Source organism: Geotrypetes seraphini, chromosome 2 (genome assembly GCF_902459505.1).
Source record: "Geotrypetes seraphini chromosome 2, aGeoSer1.1, whole genome shotgun sequence".
Classification (NCBI taxonomy): domain Eukaryota; kingdom Metazoa; phylum Chordata; class Amphibia; order Gymnophiona; family Dermophiidae; genus Geotrypetes; species Geotrypetes seraphini.
Genome location: NC_047085.1, coordinates 74,755,240 through 74,776,118, shown reverse-complemented (window position 1 = coordinate 74,776,118; position 20,879 = coordinate 74,755,240). Strand labels below are relative to the sequence as shown.

The 20,879-nt window shown below is 43.0% G+C and overlaps 1 protein-coding gene across 2 annotated transcripts in view; it reads right to left on the bottom strand.

Moving 5' to 3' along the window:
* Positions 1-20,879, bottom strand: part of RAD54B (RAD54 homolog B) — a 184,633-nt gene that overhangs the window by 42,403 nt on the left and 121,351 nt on the right. For both annotated transcript variants that reach the window (XM_033933705.1, XM_033933706.1), the window contains 2 exons: positions 16,660-16,799; positions 3,046-3,336 (listed from right to left, as the gene is read on the bottom strand). In XM_033933705.1, the coding sequence (XP_033789596.1) occupies positions 3,046-3,336; positions 16,660-16,799 (431 nt within the window). The remainder of the gene's footprint in view (positions 1-3,045; positions 3,337-16,659; positions 16,800-20,879) is intronic.

Sequence of the window (20,879 nt, the reverse complement as noted above, 5' to 3'; positions counted from 1 at the left end):
ATGTTAGTCAAATTATGTTTTAATGTTCACTCACTACATTTTATATTTAAAATTTTTATAAATCTTATTGTAAACCGGCCAGATACTTTGTGATGGTCGGTATATTAAAAAGTCAATAAACTTGAAACTTGAATTGGTTCCAAGATTCCTCAAATCAAGAACCTACAGGGTAAAGTCCAATAATATCAAATCAAAACCATGGTCCAACCCATGCGGAGTTCCACAAGGATCACCTCTATCACCTACGCTCTTCAACCTCTTTATTTCCTCCCTTGCAGCCACTTTAGATAACTTAAATGTTACATCCTTCAGCTACGCAGACAACATCACCATACTCCTCCCCTTCGACCCATCAGAGCCCACCACTACAGCAAAACTGGAAATAACCCTAGATGCAGTGGAAAAATGGATGGTAGACCACAAACTGAAACTAAACTCAGATAAAACAAAATTCCTTCTGCTCGAAAAGGCCAAAACTTCCACCATTACAGAACTGAAAATTAAAAACACCAAATACCCAATACAGCCCGAACTCAAACTTCTAGGAGTAACGATAGACAGATGCTGCACAATGCAGTCCCAAATCAATAAAACATCCCAGAAAGCTTTTTTAATTATGAGAAATCTACGTAAAATAAGAAAATTCTTCGACCCAGCACAATTCAGGCTTAATTGTCCAATCCCTAGTCTTAGGTCTACTGGAGTATTGCAATTCCCTCTATCTACCTTGTCCTGCCAACATGATAAAACAACTTCAGACTATACAAAACACTGCCCTCAGAATGATCTACTCCCTGAGAAAATATGATCATATTACAACAGCCTTCCTAGACTCTCACTGGCTACCTATGCAAGCACGAATTCAATTCAAATTCTACTGTCTATTATTCAAAGCATTAAACAGCTCCGCCCCCCCCTATCTAAACAACCGCCTAAACCAGATCCTCACCTCAAGACAAAGAAGAACTCCGAACCCTTTTGCCTTCCCTCCACTCAAGGGCACTCAGCGCAAAAAGATGTTTGATAACCTTCTGGCGACGCAAGCAGCAAAACTTAACCACTCCATCTCCAACCTGTTGACGGCAACGGGCGACTTCAAAACTTTTCGAAAAGAAATCAAAACTCTACTTTTCAAAAAATTTATCCAGATATCTTAACCCAACCCTTCCCACTCCTCCTAGATAAATTCTCCCCCAAAACCTCCACTTAAATAATCTCTTCCTCCCCAAAACACCAACCAAGTATTCAGATCCCTGAAATGTAATCAAGTTTCAAGTTTTCTTATTAATGTAATCTTATTTGTACTCTAACTGTAATCTATTTGTTATATCACACAGTAACGTACAGTCAATTTAATATCCAATTTGCAAGTTCTTCCGGAATTAATCCAGCTACCTCTCCTCCCTTGTAACCCAAAAAAAAACCAACAACCCAATACTGTTGTAACTTCACTGGAAATGTCCAGTTAGCTCTTTTGCAATCCGCCTTGAACTGCAAGGTATAGGCGGAATAGAAGTCCCTAATGTAATGTAATGTAAGTAGCACCCAGAGCAAGAACTCTAGGCTGATAAGCCAAGAAATCCTTCCTTCTTCTTTGTGACACTTGAGATATATCAGGAAATAGACAAATTGCTGAACCAAGAAATTGCTCATTTATATGTCTGAACTAAGTCTGAAGAACTAAGGGCTCCTTTTACTAAGGTGCCCTAGCCTTGAAAGGGCGGGACCGCCGGCAGAGGAAGCAGCAGGGCTCACTGGCATCGGAAACCAACGGTAGGCAGCTTCTCCGTGCGGGGGGGGGGGGGTGCTGGGGGATGAATCGGACGTTGGGGGGGTGCGAGCGGTCCTTCGGTGTGGGGGTGCGAACGGTCCTTTGGGGTGGTGGGGCCAGCGGTCCTTTGGGGTGGGGCATCAGGCTTTCAGGGTGGGGACAGGACTTCAATGGGGGACAGGACTTCAAAGGGGGACAGGACTTCAAGGGGTGGGGGGGGGCCAGTGTGGTTAGAAAACTGAGTGGCAAGCATGCTCAGACCATCTTCTTTGTCTGTAGATGGTCTGCGCATGCTTACAGAGCTGGGAGCAGGTCAGGGCGGCGAAAGGAGAGTCGGGATGAGAGGAGACTCGGGGCAGGGCGGCGAAAGGAGAGTCGGAACGAGAGGAGACTCGGGGCAGAAGGCAGGGCGGCGAGAGGAGAGTCGGAACGGCAGAAGGAGATTTAAATTCATGGAGCAGCATGCGCGGTATACGCGTGTGCGCGGTATATAATAATTTCTTTACATAAATTTAGGTTTCCCGCACGCTATACCCGTGTGCGCGTTTTACACGGGTGCGCGGTATATGCGTGAAAATACGGTAAGTCCATAACTTCAATAGCCTTCCACAGAGCATCCATATCAATTATAGCAGGCTTCACCATTTCTCCAAACTGCAAAGTCTCATTCCCAGATGTAATTCCATTTTTAGCTTCCATATATGGTGTCGATGTTAGGCCTCAGCTGGGTAATGCTTCATAAAGAGTCCTCTTGCTGTTCCTCCAGGGTAGGCACTACTAATCCCTCTTGGGAAAGCAAACCTGTTGCCGTTCCTGCTGGGCTCACACCTCTAGGCTGGAGAGGGGCTTAGATCCGAGCTCAATGAAGCCCGATCACTGTGAGGTCTGCCATTTGATCCAGTATCACTCCAGAAGCCAGTTGTGCCTCCTTCACAGTATGCAGAACTTCCCCCGGAATGGTAGTCTGAACAAGGTGCTTCGATACTGAGGACGCTAGAGGAATAGTCCATGGGGTCCCCTTTAGCATCGAGTTAGCTCCAGTCATGGAGCGAGTCCTGCCTATGTGTCTGTCCCCAGTGCCATCTTGGCCCCCACTCATATCCATATTATATGAATGTTCTAATACTTATGCTGACAAAGTATCAAATCTAAAACCCAAATGCAAAATAAAACCATGTTATTCTTTCAGCAGAACATGCATGTTTATCATACCACAACCTTAAACTGCAATATCAATTTATTTTTTACTCAATTATTTAGAACAGAAATAATACCTTAATGGCTTTGTATAAAAGGGAGGGATGGTTGCAGAGTTTTTTCAAAGCTCCTATGCAAACTAAGTGTGAGCTGTTTTCTATTATTCCTTGTAGACATGACTTCACAGCCCGAGAATTAAGAAGCTTCTGATAAAGCTCAAGCTGCAATGCTGTAGGTCGACAGAAGACAACATTCTCTATCTTAGAGGGCAGAAATTTGTTAATGACTTCTTGTGTTCTCCTAAGAATAAATAGCCCAGTCAAACGAGCCAGTTCAGCTGCCCTTTCTTCGCCCAGCTCTTTTTCTTCCTAATAAAAGAAATACTGTACAGGATTAAGTGCAATCAGGATTTTTTTGTTTAATACACTTTAGAAAAAAATAAAATCAAACATTTAACATATACTGCTGGAATTTTTTACTGATATATCCTAAGTATTTAGTCCCCATTATCTTTTCATTTGTAGCACAATGTACTATATAAAGTATTAGAAGTATATCCATCTTATTGAGTTCAGTTCTGGAGGCCACACATTTGTTAAAATGAAACATTAAAAAGGAAGTAGTTCAGAAATGGGCTATTAAAATGATTCAGTGTCTGCATAATAAATCTAAAAAAGAAAGAAGACTGTTACAATGTACTCACTGGAGGAAGAAAAGACAGAATGGGAGAGCTGATACCCTGGCGCCATTAAAAGAAGTGTTTCCTCGGCGTAAAAATGTGGCGCTATGGTACACAGACAATTAAAGGCGTTTGAAACAAGTACTGTATTACGACAAAAGGAACAGCAATGGTGGAAACATCCTGGACTTGAGTCTGTGTCACCTTAAAGGAGTACAGTAGTACCACTATGGACACTAAGAAGAAATATTTTGACCAGAAAATTAGTCAAGCTGTAAGTTCCTCTAAGGAACCATTTAAAGTAGTAACAAAGCTTACTAGTGTCATTGCAAAATAATGTTGGTAATTTTACAAGCAATATCTTTTTTTAATGTATTTTATAGGCAAGATCCAGAATATTTTTGCAAATTTTTGTACGGATCTACCATTGATGGTTCCAGAGATACAAGACGTAAAATGGTCAGAATTTGAAAGCGTTACAGAAACACAAGTGAACATGGTAATTCAGAGCTTAAATAAAGTCTACTTGCTCACTTGATCCATGCCCTGTAAAGCACAGTTACTTACTGTAACGGGGTGTTATCCAGGGACAGCAAGCAGATATTCTCACATGTGGGTAACATCATCCATGGAGCTCCAGTTTGGACAGTATTAAAAGTGTATTGCCACTTTTAGAAACTTCATGACTGCCTGCACTGCGCATGCACAAGTGCCTTCCTGCCCGACGTAGGCTCGCGGTTCCTCAGTTCCATAAGCAAGCTAAGAAGCCAACCAGGAGAGGAGAGTGGGTTGTGAGAATATTTGCCTGCTGTCCCTGGATAACACTTGTTATGGTAAGTAACTGTGCTTTATCCCAGGACAAGCAGGCAGCATATTCTCACATGTAGGACTTCGTAGCTTACCACAATGGGATGGAGGAGGTGTTGGTCATTAACAGATTAAATTTTGTAATACTGCTTGCCGAAGTGATCATCCCATCTGGAATAAAATTCCAGACAGTAGTGAGATGTGAATGTGTGAACTGAGGACCAAGTAGCGGCTTTACAGATCCCATCAATGGAAGTGGAATGTAAGAAAGCAACTGAAACTGCCATAGCTCGGATCTTCTGTGCTGTTACACAACCCCCGAGTTGTAGCCCAGCCTGAGCATAGCAGAAGGCAATACAAGCCACCAACCATGTGGAAATAGTTCTCTTGGTTACAGGCCAGTCCAACCTATTAGGATCAAAGGAGATGAACAGTTGAGGAGATGTTCTATGTGGCTTAGTCCGCTGTAAGTAATAAGCCAAAGCTCGTTTGCAGTCTAAAGTATGAAGAGTTGTTTCTCCAGGGTGAGAATGAGGCTTGGGAAAGAACACTAGAAGCACAATTGATTGATTCAAATGAAATTCCATGACTACTTTCGGTAGGAATTTAGGATGGGTACGGAGAACTACTTTATCATGGTGGAAAACTGTAATGGGTGGACCCGCCACCAACGCTTGAAGCTTGCTCACTCGACAAGCAGAAGTGATGAAGATTAGAAATACCACTTTCAAAGTGAGATATTTAAGATGAGCAGAAGACATTGGTTCAAATGGAGGCTTCATCAGTCTAGTGCAGTGGTTCCCAACCCTGTCCTGGAAGACCACCAGGCCAATCGGATTTTCAAGATAGTCCTAATGAATATGCATAGAGCAGATTTGCATGCCTGTCACTTTCATTATATGCAAATCTCTCTCATGCATATTCATTAGGGCTAGCCTGAAAACCCGATTGGTCTGGTGGTCCTCCAGGACAGGTTTGGGAGCCACTGGTCTAGTGAGAACAACACTGAGATCCCAACCCACTGGAGACAGTTTGAGAGGTGGTTTGATATTGAAAAGTCCTTTCATGAATCTGGAAACAAGGGGATGAGCAGTCAGAGATTTATCATTGACTGGCCCATGAAAAGCACTGATAGCGCTAAGATGAACTCTGACTGAAGTGGTTTTAAGACCTGAGTTGTATAAGTAGAGAAGGTAATCAAATACTGAAGAGGATGAAGCATTCTGCTGTGTAGATGGTTTTCTGGAAGCATGTAAGACAAGTTTGACAGGATCAGAAAGATCAGTGTCAGTTGAGGTTATCCCAAGAGGTACCAAACTGCCAGGTGCAATGACTGAAGGTTGGGATATAAGAGAGACCCTTGATTCTGCGTGAGAAGAGATGGAAAAATCTGCAGAGGGAATGGATCTTTGACATTGAGCTGAATTAGAAGGGAAAACCATGGTTGTCTGGGCCACTGAGGAGCTATGAGGATCATGGTGGCCAACTGCTGCTTGAGCTTGACCAATGTCTTGAATATAAGAGGAATCGGTAGAAACATACAGAAACTTGTGCATCCAATCCAGGAGAAAGGCATCTGCCTCTAGGCGATGAGGGGAATATTGTCTCGAACAGAATTGAGGTAGCTTGTGATTGAGAAGTGACGCAAACAAGTCTATCTGAGGAGTCCCCCAAAGAGAGATTATTTGACACAGTATTGAGGAGTGAAGTGACCACTCATGTGGTTGAAGAAACCTGCTGAGTTTGTTGGCCAGAGTATTCTTCACTCCTTGGGCATAGACTGCTTTGAGAATATGTTGTGTGAGCAATAGCCCAGTTTCAAATATTCTCGGCCTCTTGACAAAGAATGAAAGAACCTGTTCTTCCTTGGCTGTTGATGTAATACATTGCAACTTGATTATCTGTGCATATTAGTAGGACTTGATTGGATATACAATGGTACCTCGGTTTACGAGTGCACCAGTTTGCGAGTGTTTTGCAAGACGAGCAAAACATTTGCAAAATCGGTGCCTTGGAAACCGAGCATGGCTCGATTTATGAGCACCCCCCCGCAATCCGGCACCCCCCCTGCGATCCGGCACCCCCCTGCCTCAAACCAGCACCCCCCCGCCATGATCTGACCCCTCCCCGCCACGATTGGGCACCCCCCCACCACGATCTGATCCCTCCCCCGACACAATTGGGCACCCCCTCCGCCACTTCTTACCCTCATCTGGGCACTCTTGAAGATCGGCCTACTCGTCTGCTGGGCCTTGAGCATCTGAGCATGCTCAAGGCCTGCGAGTTCACGTTCAGAACGTGAACTCACAGGCCTTGAGCATGCTCAGATGTTCAAGGCCCAGCAGACGAGTAGGCCGATCTTCAAGAGTGCCCAGATGACGGTGCCCAATTGTGTCGGGGGGATGTCGGATCGTTTCGGGAAGGGGTGCCGGTTCGAGGCAGGAGGGGTGCCTGATCGCAGGGGGGGCCTTCGAGGGGAGCAATGCCAGTTCTCGGGGGAGGAGGGGAACGCATCAAAGCGAGTTTCCATTATTTCCTATGGGGAAACTTGCTTTGATAAACAAGCATTTTGGATTACGAGCATGCTCCTGGAACGGATTATGCTCGTAATCCAAGGTATCACTGTAATGTGTTGAAGTCTTGAGAGCATTGTTGCTCTTGGATGGACCAGTGACCTTGTGTGTGAAGACCGTCCAGATGAGCTCCCCAAGCATATTTGGATGAATCTGTGGTCAGAACCTTTTGATGTGGAGGGATTTGAAACAAAAGCCTTTTGGAAAGATTGGAGGAATTCATCCACCACTGCAGAGATTGACAAATTGATATGTGACTAATCTCTTGTGAGAGTGGGTGGAGAGCTTGAGACCATTGAGATGCCAAGGACCACTGAGGTGTTCTGAGATGGAGCCTCGCAAAGGGGGTAACATGGACTGTGGACACCATGTGACCTAATAGGATCATCATTTGTCTGGCTGAGATGGACGGAAGATGATAAACTTGATTGCAAAGTTGAATCAAATTGTCTTGTCTTTGCTGAGGTAGAAATGCCCTGAGTTGAATCATGTCTAGCAGGGTTCCTATGAATTGAAGAATCTGAGAGGGTTGAAGACGAGAATTGGGAAAGTTGACTTCAGACCCCAACTTCTGAAGAAACAGAATCGTTGACTGTGTTGCAGAGACCACCCTTTGAGTAGAGGTATCTTTTTTGAGCAAATCGTCAAGATAAGGAAAAACTTGGAGTCCTTGAGCCCTTAAAGCTGCTGCCACTACTACTAGGCACTTGGTGAATACTCTGGGCGAGGATGCCAAGCTGAAGGGCAGAACTTTGTACTGAAAGTGTTGATGGGATACCTGAAACCTTAGAAATTTTCTGTGGGCAGAATGAATTGGTATGTGGGTATAAGCTTCTTTTAGATCCAGAGAGCATAGCCAATTGTTTTGATCTAAGAGGGGATATAGAGTCGTTAAAAACTACATGCAAAACTTTTCTTTTACTAAGAATTTGTTCAAGTCTCTGAGGTCTAGAATTGGACAGAGGCCTCATCTTCTTTGGGATGAGAAAATACTGGGAGTAGAAGCCCTGATTCTTTTGATTCTTTATGGCATTCAGATGGAGTAGAGATTCTATTTCCTGAAGAAGAAGGGACATCTGCTGAGGGTTGAAAAAGGACTCTCTTGGAAGATGATTTGGAGGTGTAGCGATGAAATGAAGAGAGTAGCCCACTTGAATGAATTTGAGAACCCACAAATCGGTTATCATCAGCATCCAACATCGGTGGTATAATTGGAGAGAGAGGGACAGTGGCTATGCTCTCCATGAGCATGTAAAAAGCAGGTTTTTGAGGAGTTGTTGGCTGAGATTTTTGAGGCTGCTGTGGCTTTTGCTTCTTCTGCTGAGGTGGATGAGAGGCAGGTTTAGATGACTGTGATATGAGGAGACAGATTTAGATGATTGTGAAGCCGAGGGAGGCTTAGTCTTGGATCTGACCAAAGAATTCCAGTTATTTTCATGTTGAGTCAACTTTTGCATGGCTACCTCAATAGAATCCCTCAAAAGTTCTTCTCCCAAATATGGAATGTTTGCCAATCTGTCTTGGAGGTTGATATCCATATCTGAGACTCTCAACAATGGTAGGCGTTAGAGAATGACACGGTGGCGGTTTACCCGCGGCCACCGCATTTTAGCTGCGGGTCACCGCCGAAAATGGGGAAGAAAACTAGCAGTCGCTGCGGCGACGGGGACAAGGCCATTCACCGCCCGCGGGGCGGTGAACGGGTCTTGTCCCCGCAGTGAGGCATGAAGGATCGCGCGGTCCCCACAGCTCACACCCGCCTGCCCAATCGATTCTAGTGTTTAGCCAGCTCTCTCCCTTCTCCTCACCTTAGTTTGTAGATTTTCTTTTTCGGCGACCCGCACGCTATCAAAGAGCCGCTGCTGCTCAGTTTCGATCTTCTGCTCTGACGCAACCGGAAACAGGAAGTTGCAGCAGAGCAGAAGATTGAACACTGAGCAGCCGCGCGTGTGCGGCTCTTTGGGAAAGCGTGCAGGTCGCTGAAAAAGAAAGCCTGCAAATTAAGGTGAGGAGAAGGGAGAGAGCTGGCTAAACACTAGGATCGATTGGGCAGGCGGGTGGGGGCTGCGAGGACCGTGCGATCACCCGTGTTCCCGGCTCAGACACAGCAGGAAAGAAAGGGAAGGACAGGCAGGTGAGCCAGATGCTAGAAGCAGGGGGGGGGGAAGAAAGAGGGAAAAAAGCTAGATGGGGTTGAAAAGAAGAGACACACTGGTATGGAAGAGGAAGATAGGGGAAATCTGGACACAGGAAGGTAACAGAAAGAGGGGAAATTATGTGCATGGGGCATAGGGACAGAGACAAAAAGGGGACATGCCATGGGGATGGTATATGGACACAGGGGGGGGGCAATGGCAGATACATAGGGGAGATATTAGAAATGGGGAAAAGTATATAAAATCGTACCCGTTTGAGGCTTTTATGTATGCAGCGGTGACGGTGACGGGGCGGTGAATGGGGTTGCAGTGGCGGTGATGGGGCGGTGAATGGGGTGGCAGTGGCGGTGACGGGGCGGTGAAGGGAATGACGGTGACGGGGCGGTGCAGAGGATGGTGAGACGGGGACGGGGCGGTGACGGGGAACAATTTTTTCACCGTGTCATTCTCTAGTAGGCGTCTCATAACCACTGACATAGCAGATGCTCTAGATGACAATGTGAAGGCATCATAAGCTGACCTTGCTAAGTACTTTCTAGTTTGGGAAAGAGTGCAAAAGATGCTGTGTAATTCCTTAAGATGTTGTGCAGGAATATATTTGTCAAAGGTAGGTAATTTTTGTACCAGATGCTTAAGATAACAGGACATGTAGAAATTTTAATTAAGGACCCTGTTCGCCAACATAGAATTTTGGTAAATGTGACATCCAAATTTGTCCATAGTACAGCCTTCTCGCCCTGGTGGCGTTGAGGCATAGACCCTTGAAGCAAAAGACTTTTTCAAGGTTGATTCCACAAGTAATGACTGATGCTGAAGCTGTGATATATCAAATCCCAGAGAAATTATTCTGTAAATGGAATCAAATTTTCTTGGAGCTACTGTAACAGTCAGAGGCGTTTCCCAATTCTTGAGGAGAGTCTCCTTAAGAATGCCATGCAGTGGTAATTTGAGCTCTTTGGGAAGCTCATCAGAGTCCAAAGCTTCCAGGTATTCAGCACTGAAGCCACAGTCTGCTTCCAGCTTGACAGGTAAGTATTTGCCTGTCTAATATATTTGGTAAAAGACAATCTTTTCTGTAGGAGATCTTGTTTTCGGAGGAATTTTCTGTGGAGATGGTTCTGAAGGGGTGTCATAAGCCTCAGTTGTAGAACCAGTGAGGTCACCTTCTGATTCAGAATATAAATCAGAAACATATAGAAGCTTTGGAGAAGCTATGCATTGAGGAGATCGATGCTTATGTCGTATTCGGTACTGATCTGAGGAAGAAGATGAGGAGGATCAGTGAACAGCTCCTTTTGTGCTTTGAAGTAAGCGATGAAGTGCGATGTTTCCTTGACCTCGAGTGTTGAGTAGAAGAGGAACACCAATGTCTCAATGGAGAGCTGGACTTTTGATGCGATGATTGATATTGGGGAGTAGAACGTCGAGCCGAGGATTGACGATGTCTCAGTGAAGATCCATGTTGACGTTCTGAGGGAGAGCTGACAGTGGTACTGTGGGGCCTCGAGGCATTATGCTCAGACTGGGCCGGTACCGAAAGAGTCGATGTAAGCACTGGCGCTTTGTGCAGTTTGAATAGATCACTGAGTTCCCTCTGAAAGAACTCATCGAGCTTCTCCCTAAATGAAAACACTGGAACTGTTGGCTTATCTGCTGGTACCACTGGTGCAGCACTTGCCTCGGAGAGGGTGACCTTGACGAGAATGCACACCTTGAAGGATTGACAAGCCGCAATAGTGGTAAACGTTGGTGCCCCTGTTTGGTCAGGCATCAAGGGACTTGATGCTGTTGCGACCTGCAAAGCTGGTTGGAAAGTGGATGGCTTCTTAGCTGGCTTCCCCGATGGTGCAAGATCTCCCGATACTGATGTCGATGCAGGAGTCTTCGATGTCGATGGCTGCGAAGTCTTGTCAATGTTCAAGGCTGCGCCGAACAACTTCTCCTGCTGAAGATGGGATTTGATAGAGCACTTCTGTAAGGTGGAACACCAGGCGCAAGTCTCCACCTGGTGCTCAGGGCCTATAGACTGCAAACACCAACTATGAGGGTCAGTGACAGCACTTTTTAAAGGCTGTTAACGGTTTCAACATGGATGGAAAAATGGCTTCTGTGAAATTTAACTTAATTTTTGCCTGAGAGAAAATCCCGAAGGACGAAGCCAACGAGAAAAGATTAAAAATTTAGTTTTCTTTTCTACAGATTTTTTTTATTTTTAAGATAAAAGATAAGATATAAGACAAAGAAAAAAGATATACTAGAAAAACTAGTCAGTAAAAAACACAAAGTGGGAAGGACACAGATTGATGGAGTTCAGTCTAAAAAGTATTTCTTCACTCTGCGGAAAACGATGAACTGAGGAACTGAGGAAGGCACTCACGCATGCATAGTGCAGGCAGTCACAAAGTTTCTAAAAACTTACAGTGGCGATACACTTTTAATACTGTCCGTACCAGTGCTCTGTGGATGACGTCACCCACATGTGAGAATTTTCTGCCTGCTTGACCTGGGATAAGTATATTTTCTAATATTAGGGAGACAATAACACCATCTGTTCAGAAGATACATTACATTACATCAGGGATTTCTATTCCGCCTTTACCTTGCGGTTCAAGGCGGCTTACAAAAGATTTACAAAACGGGGTTACAGTGTAGGAATCGAAGATACATTAGAGTGGTAGTTAGGTAAATTCGAGGTAAGGATAATTACAGTTTACAGTAAAATTGTGTACATGGAGGTAAAATTAGGTGATGTTAGGGCTGATTTAGGAGTTTCTTAAAAAGTATTGTTTTTATTTCTTTTCTGAATGTCTTGTAGTCTGATGTGGTCATCAGTAGGTTGGAGATTCGGGTATCCATTTTTGCGGCTTGAGTGGCCAGGAGGCCATCATGAAGCTTTGATCTTTTTACTTCATTGATTGAAGGGTTGTATCCCTTTAGGATTTAAGAAAATGATTGTGCGATCATTGTAAAAAGTTAAGCAGAGTGCAAAGGAATTAGATTACCGCAGTTGGTATATTCGTCCACTCTCCCTGTCGAGGGTAAAGACCAAGGCAGAGAAGCTTGCATTCTGGAGATGAATGCGTGGCTATGTGGATGGTGTCGTTGAGAGCGTTTTGGCTTCCTGGACCATGGGATGATTTTCCAAGGGCTGCTGAGCAGGGATGGTGTACATCCACCAAAAAAGGGAAGAAGTGTCTTTGCCGGCAGGCTGGCTAATTTACTGAAGAAGACTTTAAACTAGAAGTGATGGGGCAGGGTGATCAAAGCTCTCGGGTGAATATAAGCCCTCAGATAAGTAAATCACTGAATACCTCTACACGGAGGGGAACAGGGAGCAATGTCTGGAAAGCAGTATATACTAATGCTCGAAGTATGGGATCCAAAAGCTGTGATGAAAGAACAGGGGTTGGATATAGTGGCAATCAGGGAGACGTTAAATAACATATTAAAGCCACACAATTGCAGGATCTACAGGGTAAGGAAGAGGCACTGTGGAACAATCTGGAAAGAGGGAATGGTGAATATATTTACATTGGTGTGATATACAGGCCTCCTTCACACACGGAAGAAGTAGATAGAGATTTAATAGTAGACATTCAGAATATATCTAAAAAAGGGGAAGTCTTGCTAATAGGTGATTTTAACATGCCGGATGTTGATTGGGGTATCCATATTGCAGGGTCTTCTAGAAGTAGGGAGATTATGGATTCTCTAGAAGGAGAACTGTTCTAGCAGTTGGTAATGGAATCCATGCGGGATGGGGGTCATACTGGACTTAGTGATTACAAACAGGGAAAGTGTTTCTGATGTTACTTACAGTGGGTGATCATCTGGCATCCAGTGATCACTGCATGATACGGCTTAATATTAAGATGTGTTAGAGAGGGCTCATTCAAAAGCAAAGGTACTAGATTAAAAAAAAAAACTAACTTTGTTTGGATTGGGGTTTAGGTCAAGGAATTGTTGTGCGGGTGGGACGTCTGGAAGGAGTGGAAATGCGCTGGGCAAAACTGAAAGGAGCGATTGTAAGGACGACAAACCTTTTTGTGAGGCAAGTAAGTAAAAATAAGAGGAAAAAAAGTCGGCTTTCGTTCTCAAAAGTAGTAGCTGAGAAAGTAAGGAATAAGAGGTTAGCTTTCATAAACTACAAAAGATCGCAGAAAGAGGAAGACAGGCAAAAATATCTTGAAAAGTTAAGAGACACTGGTCGTGTAATCAGGAAAGCAAAGATGCAAATGGAAAATAGCTGATATGGTAAAACAGGGAGACAAGACATTTTTTTAGATATATTAGTGATAGGAAGAAGTGCAAATGTGGCATTGTGAAACTCAAAGGTGAAGGGGAGGAATATGTAGAAGCTGATAAAGAAAAGGGCGAACTGCTTAACAAATATTTCTGTTCTGTGTTCATGGCTGAAGTGCTGGGAGCACCAGGAGCGGGACCGCAGAAGACAAACGTGAATAGGGATGGAGGAGTAATAGACCCTGATCGATTTTCAGAGGGTTGTGTTCATGAGTAGCTAGCTAAAAGAAAAGGTAGATAAAGCGATGGGGCCGGATGGTGTACATCCGAGGGTGCTGAAGGAATTTAGGGAAGTTCTGATAGCTCCGCTGACTAACCTTTCAAATGCGTCTCTGGAGTTGGGAGTGGTACCGGAGGACTGAAAAAGGGTGGATGTGGTCCCTCTGCACAAAAGTGGAACTAAGGAAGAAGTAGGGAATTACAGGCCAGTAAGTCCGACTTCTGTGGTAAGCAAATTAATGGAAATGCTTTTAAAACAGAGAATGGTCAAGTTTCTGAAATCCTGTGGATTACAGGACTGGAGGCAACATGGATTCACTAGAGGTAGGTCTTGTCAGATAAATCTGATCAATTTCTTTGACTGGGTGACCAGAGAATTGGATAGAGGATGTGAGCTAGTTGTGGTGTATTTAGATTTTAGCAAAGCCTTTGAGTGTGTTCCACACAGACGTCTAATAAATAAACCGAGTGCCATTGGGATGGGTCCCAAAGTGACGGGCTGGGTCAGAAACTGGTTGAGTGGAAGGCGACAGAGGGTAGTGATCAATGGAGATCACTCTGAGGAAAGGGATGTTACCAGTGGTGTGCCTCAAGGTTCTGTTCTTGGGCCTGTTCTTTTTAATATTTTTATAAATGATATTGCTGAAGGGTTGTCGGGTAAGATTTGCCTCTTTGCGGATGATACCAAAATTTGCAATAGAGCAGACACGTTGAATGGTCTGAAATTTGGCAGCTAAAATTTAATGCTAAAAAATGCAAGGTCATGCATTTGGGCTGAAAAAAACAGAGGGAACAATACAGTATAGGGGGTGAAGAATTTATGTGCATGATGGAAGAACGGGACTTAGGTGTGATTGTATGTGATGATGTTATGGTGGCCAAACAGGTTGAAAAGGTGACAACGAAAGCTAGAAGGATGCTAGGTTGCATAGGGAAAGGTATGGCCAGTAGGAAAAAAAGAGGTACCAATGCCTCTGTATAAGATTCTGGTGAGACCTCATTTAGAATACTGTGTACAATTCTGGAGGCCCCACCTTCAAAAAGATATAAAAAGGATGGAGTCAGTCCAGAGGAAGGCTACTAAAATGGTGTAAGGTCTTCGTGATAAGGCGTATGGGGACAGACTTAAATATCTCAATCTGTATACATTGGAGGAAAGGCAGGAGAGGGGAGATACCTACGTAATATAAATGTGCATGAGTCGAGTCTCTTTTCTTTGAAAGGAAACTCTGCAATGAGAGGTCTTAGGATGAAGTTAAGAGGTGATAGGCTCCAGAGTAATCTGAGGAAATACTTTTTTTTACGGAGAGGGTGGTAGATGCATGGAACATTCTCCCAGAAGAGGTGGTGGATACAGAGACTGTGTCTGAATTCAAGAGGGCCTTACCCGTGCTCGATACTACACTGAGCCCGGAGGAGAGACTTCCGCCCATGGTTCCAGGCAGTGATCATGAGATCTATACTCCTGGTGACATTTGTTTTTGAGTCTGATAAAGACTGGGTGATCAGGCTGTATTTTCGAAAAATTGTTTTGGGAAGGAAAAGTGTGGATATTTTCCGATGTTTGTGTAGATACACAGGAAAAAAGAAAACATTTTTGTTGTTATGCCCTCAGATGTTATCCCTGGGAGCTCATTTCTTCTTATGTTTCCACTGTAAATGTTTAATTTTATATGAATCAAATAGGTATCTTTTCTTTGATCCTAAACAATTAAAGGATTTTCTTTAAAATAAGCGCAAGATACAGGCCAGGTTAGGGATCCACGGGAAGAAATAGAAGACTAGCCTAAAGAGGAAGGATGTTTAATTTAATTTTAGTCCTATCTGAGATGCCATCAATTGCTTAGTATTATTTCTGAATTTTGTTGTGCCTCTTTTTCCTACTAATTTTCTCCCCCTCTACTTGAGGACTTATGACTATTTTTGACACGTTTTTCATGATTTTATGTTTGTATTATAATTTGTATGTAATAACTATTTTCTGTTTCCTGAGGCATGTAATGTGTTATAATTCAATTAAAATTGAATAAATAAAGAATTTTTTTAAAAAAAAAGAAGCGTGGGACTTGGGTGTAATAATATGTGATGATCTTAAGGTGGCCAAACAGGTTGAAAAGGCAATGACGAAAGCTAGAAGGATGCTTGTGTGCATAGAGACAGGAATGGACAGTAGGAAAAAAATAGTTATTGATGCCCCTGTATAAGACTCTGGTGAGACCTCATTTAGAATATTGTGTACAATTTTGGAGACTGCTCCTTCAAAAAGATATAAATAGGATGGAATCAATCCAGAGGAAAGCTACTAAAATGGTCGGTGTTCTTTGTCATAAGACAGATCTCAATATATATACTTTGGAGGAGAGGCAGGACAGGGGAGAGATTTTAAATACCTACATGGAATAAATGTGCATGAGGTGAGTCTCTTTCAATTGAAAGAAAACTTTAGAATGAGAGGTCATAGGATGAAGTTAAGAGGTGATAGGCTCAGAAGTAATTTGAAATACTTTTTTACAGAAAAAGTAGTAGATGTGTGGAATAGACTCCTGGTAGAGGAGGTGGAGACAAAGACTGGGTCTGAATTCCAAAAGTGTGGGACAGGCACATGGGATCTCTTAGGGAGAGGGAAGATAGTGGTTGCTGCAGATGGGCAGACTGGATTGGCCATTTAGCCTTTATCTGCCGTCATGTTTCTAATGTTTCTAATAAAGCAAATTTTGATTAAAATAAGCATCATAAGGAAACATTCACTGCTGTGCTTGTGAAAATAAAGAACCCAGGACACTAGTACAGGAACCCCTGCATATGCTCAAATCCTCACACCAGAACGTTCTATAGCTTATAAACATTGTTCTTGTCTTGACCTCCTTTGGATGATATTAGCCAGTTGTAAAGAAATGTATCCTACTCAGAGAAGGCATGTATTTTTTTCAGAGAAGGCAAGTTTGAAACTGATACCTTTGTTGCTGAAGGTTCTCGAGACCTAACTATGGGTTCCTCATATATTTTTTTGTATGTACTCAAAGATCCAAGAATTCCAGGGTTTACGAATTCAATTAATGAATAAAATTCTTGAAGGTCATTTTGAACTGGAGTGCCTAAATGAAAGAGAAAGATAAAAATAATTATACTTTGAGAATAAACAATTTTAAGTTTCATAAATAACTTTTTTAAAAATTAAAGTGAATAGAATTTGTAGGTATTCAGAAGGATATTGCTGTATAAGAAATTAGCCCTCAAAACTGTTAAGTTACCAACAGTGTAGGTTTAATTTTGTCTTATCCTTTGATAATAATAAACCTAAAAAGATTGGAACCTTATCTTATATCTCCCTCTGCTTCTCTAACCTGCAACTCTATTATGGTATCAAAAATGACAAAAAAGTTGGTGGCACCTTATAGACCAGGGGTAGGCAATTCCGGTCCTCAAGAACCATAGGCAGGTCAGGTTTTCAGGATATCCACAATGAATATGTATGAAATGGATTTGCATGCACTGCTTCCTTGAGAAGTAAATCTATCTCTTGCATATTTATTGTGTTTATCTTGAAAACCTGATCTTCCTGTGGCTCTCGTGGACAGGAATTGCCTACCCTGTTATAGATTAATTTATCAAGGCAAGAGCTGTCATAGTAACATAGTAAATGACAGCTGATAAAGTCCAGATGACCCATCCAGTCAGCCCAAAAAGGCTGCTAAAGTTGTATATGTGACTCCTTATATGTCCTCCCACCTTTGATTTTAGGGTTCTAATAGACACGCTGTTTATCCACCCACACTTTGCCTCTTTCCTTTTTTTTTTAATTCCCTAGAATGCATAAGTTAAAGTTTACTGTGAGTGAAAATGTTCAATATTTTCTTTTTATCGTCATGCTATATAGGGAACCTCTGCGTTTATTTCACGTCTGTTGGAATTCCAAACAGTTTTTCAACCTCACCATTTTTTGTGGAAAAGCATCTACCACTCTCTCCATGAAAAAAATATTTCCTGATGTTATTTTTCATTTTCCCTCCCTACAATTTCATTTCATGCTCCCTTGTACTATTCCCTCTCTGTTTCTGAAAAAGATTGTTTTGTTCCTTACTATCTTTCAAGAATTCAAATGTCATATCTCTCCTGTCCCCCGCAGGACCACCAGGTATGAAGATACTTGAAGGGCTGAAGTTAGGACTCAAAGTGGTGAACTGGGTCAGAAACTGGCTGTCGGACAGACGCCAGAGGGTGGTGGTTAATGGAAGTCGCTCGAAGGAAGGAAAGGTGACTAGTGGAGTCCCTCAGGGTTCGGTGCTGGGGCCAATTCTGTTCAATATGTATGTAAGTGACATTGCTGAAGGGTTAGAAGGAAAAGTGTGCCTTTTTGCAGATGATACCAAGATTTGTAACAGAGTAGACACCGAAGAGGGAGTGGAAAATATGAAAAAGGATCTGCAAAAGTTAGAGGAATGGTCTAATGCCTGGCAACTAAAATTCAATGCAAAGAAATGCAGAGTAATGCATTTGGGGATTAATAATAGGAAGGAACCGTATATGCTGGGAGGAGAGAAGCTGATATGCACGGACGGGGAGAGGGACCTTGGGGTGATAGTGTCCGAAGATCTAAAGGCGAAAAAACAGTGTGACAAGGCAGTGGCTGCTGCCAGAAGGATTCTGGGCTGTATAAAGAGAGGCGTAATCAGTAGAAGGAAGAAGGTGTTGATGCCCCTGTACAGGTCATTGGTGAGGCCCCACTTGGAGTATTGTGTTCAGTTTTGGAGACCGTATCTGGCGAAAGACGTAAGAAGACTTGAGGCGGTCCAGAGGAGGGCGACGAAAATGATAGGAGGCTTGCGCCAGAAGACGTATGAGGAGAGACTGGAAGCCCTGAATATGTATACCCTAGAGGAAAGGAGAGACAGGGGAGATATGATTCAGACGTTCAAATACTTAAAGGGTATTAACGTAGAACAAAATCTTTTCCAGAGAAAGGAAAATGGTAAAAACAGAGGACATAATTTGAGGTTGAGGGGTGGTAGATTCAGGGGCAATGTTAGGAAATTCTACTTTACGGAGAGGGTGGTGGATGCCTGGAATGCGCTCCCGAGAGAGGTGGTGGAGAGTAAAACTGTGACTGAGTTCAAAGAAGCGTGGGATGAACACAGAAGATTTAGAATCAGAAAATAATATTAAAGATTGAACTAGGCCAGTTACTGGGCAGACTTGTACGGTCTGTGTCTGTGCATGGCCGTTTGGAGGAGGATGGGCAGGGGAGGGCTTCAATGGCTGGGAGGGTGTAGATAGGCTGGAGTAAGTCTTAACAGAGATTTCGGCAGTTGGAACCCAAGCACAGTACCGGGTAAAGCTTTGGATTCTCACCCAGAAATAGCTAAGAAGAAAAAAAAAAAAAAAATTAAATTGAATCAGGTTGGGCAGAATGGATGGACCATTCGGGTCTTTATCTGCCGTCATCTACTATGTTACTATGATAGGTCCAGGGGGCCTACCTACACTTTGGGTGGGTTTGGGGTGCCTTCGGGGGGGGGGGGGAATGTTGTTGTCATTGGCGGAGTGGAGGGAAAGGGGAGTAGGGTTTTTTAATTTTAAAAAAATGTGTTATGCGAGTGCCCGCACCTGCATAGCGAAACTGCAATTTAGGATAGCTTTTGAGCTGACCTAAATCTGGCCACTTTGCTATGAAAGTGTTGGCATTGAATATGCTGGAACCCACATAACTTGGGGCTCCTCTCTTGTGCCGCCCCTGACCTGTCCACTTTTTAGTTGGCCAGTCAGAGAGGATATTCAGCAGCACTATCGAGTTAAATGCTGCTGAACATCCCCTCTTAGACATCCAGAAGTGATTTAAGTGGGCAGGAGCGCTTCTCTAAATGTTGGCCCCAATATGTCTTTCTTTATGTTTTACAGTTAATTAAATTTTTGGAAGGGAAGACTTAATACCTGTTGCCATATTTCCTTACTTTTGTTTATCAGTGTGGTGTAATAATTCATTACAGATATTGGCTGCTTTGTCACCTAATTGATTTCCTTGTTCTCATTTTTTTTTTTTTTCATTTTTAATCCCTGTAATAAGGGCTAATGTAGTTATTATTTATTTAATTCATTTTCTATCCTGTTTTCCTCAGGGAGCCCAGAATGGGCTACAGGTTAAACATACATAAAATATAGTTAACAGGTTGACAGTTATAGAACAATTTTACGGTACAAGGTTGTGTCCTAATTCTATACACTAGGTACACTAGATAGAGTTTGAGCCCACCGGGACAGATAGGGAAATATGAAAAAGTACCTGAATGTAAACCACTTAGGATATAAGTGGTATATAAATAAATAAATTGCATACATACATACTAGGGGTCTAATACCAATAAACATAAAATAGAGTTCAGAGGTTAAAGTTTGCCGTAGTTATCCTCAACAGTGGTTTTCAATACAAGTTTTTATCCTAACTAGACACACATTAGGGATCTAATACCAATATACATAATGTACAGTTACATTATGTACAAATTTGCCATAGTTACAGTAGAAGATGTTTCAATACCAGTTTTTTTCCTAACGTGATACATACTGGGATCTAGTACCAATATAAGTTTCTTTGTAATTCATTGGTCATGGGGGCAGGGGAGTTAGATGAAGAGGTATGTTTTTATTGCTTTCCTAAAGCTGAGGAGTCCTTCAAGGGATCTGATCTGCGGGGACAGTTGGTTCCAGTGGTTCGGGTAGTAGGAATGTCGTTTGACGGTTTGAAGTTGAAGGGCACAACCAGGAGATGTTTTGAGGCATATTTCATCCTGGGAGTGGAGGGATCTGTTCGACACGTATGGAGGAAGCTTTGCCATCATGTAGTCTGGCGCTATGTCGTGCAAAGATTTGAATGCTAGCATCAAGCCCTTGAAGACACAACGTTTGGCCATGGGCAGCCAGTAAGCCAACAATAGAGCCTGGGAGGCATGGTTAGGTTTTTTAGAAGTCTGATTGCCGCATTTTGTACACACTGGAGACATTGTATGTTATTTGCTGTTGAGTCCCTGGATAGTGAAGGACGGGCACGGTTGCAGTGTTCTATGCAGATCCAATGGAGTTCTGTTTTGGAGGCGTTTAATTACAATTTGTTGGCAGTCATCCAGTTTTTGATTTCCCAGAGGCATTCCCAGAGGAGTTTTACAATCTGGGCGTCACGGTTT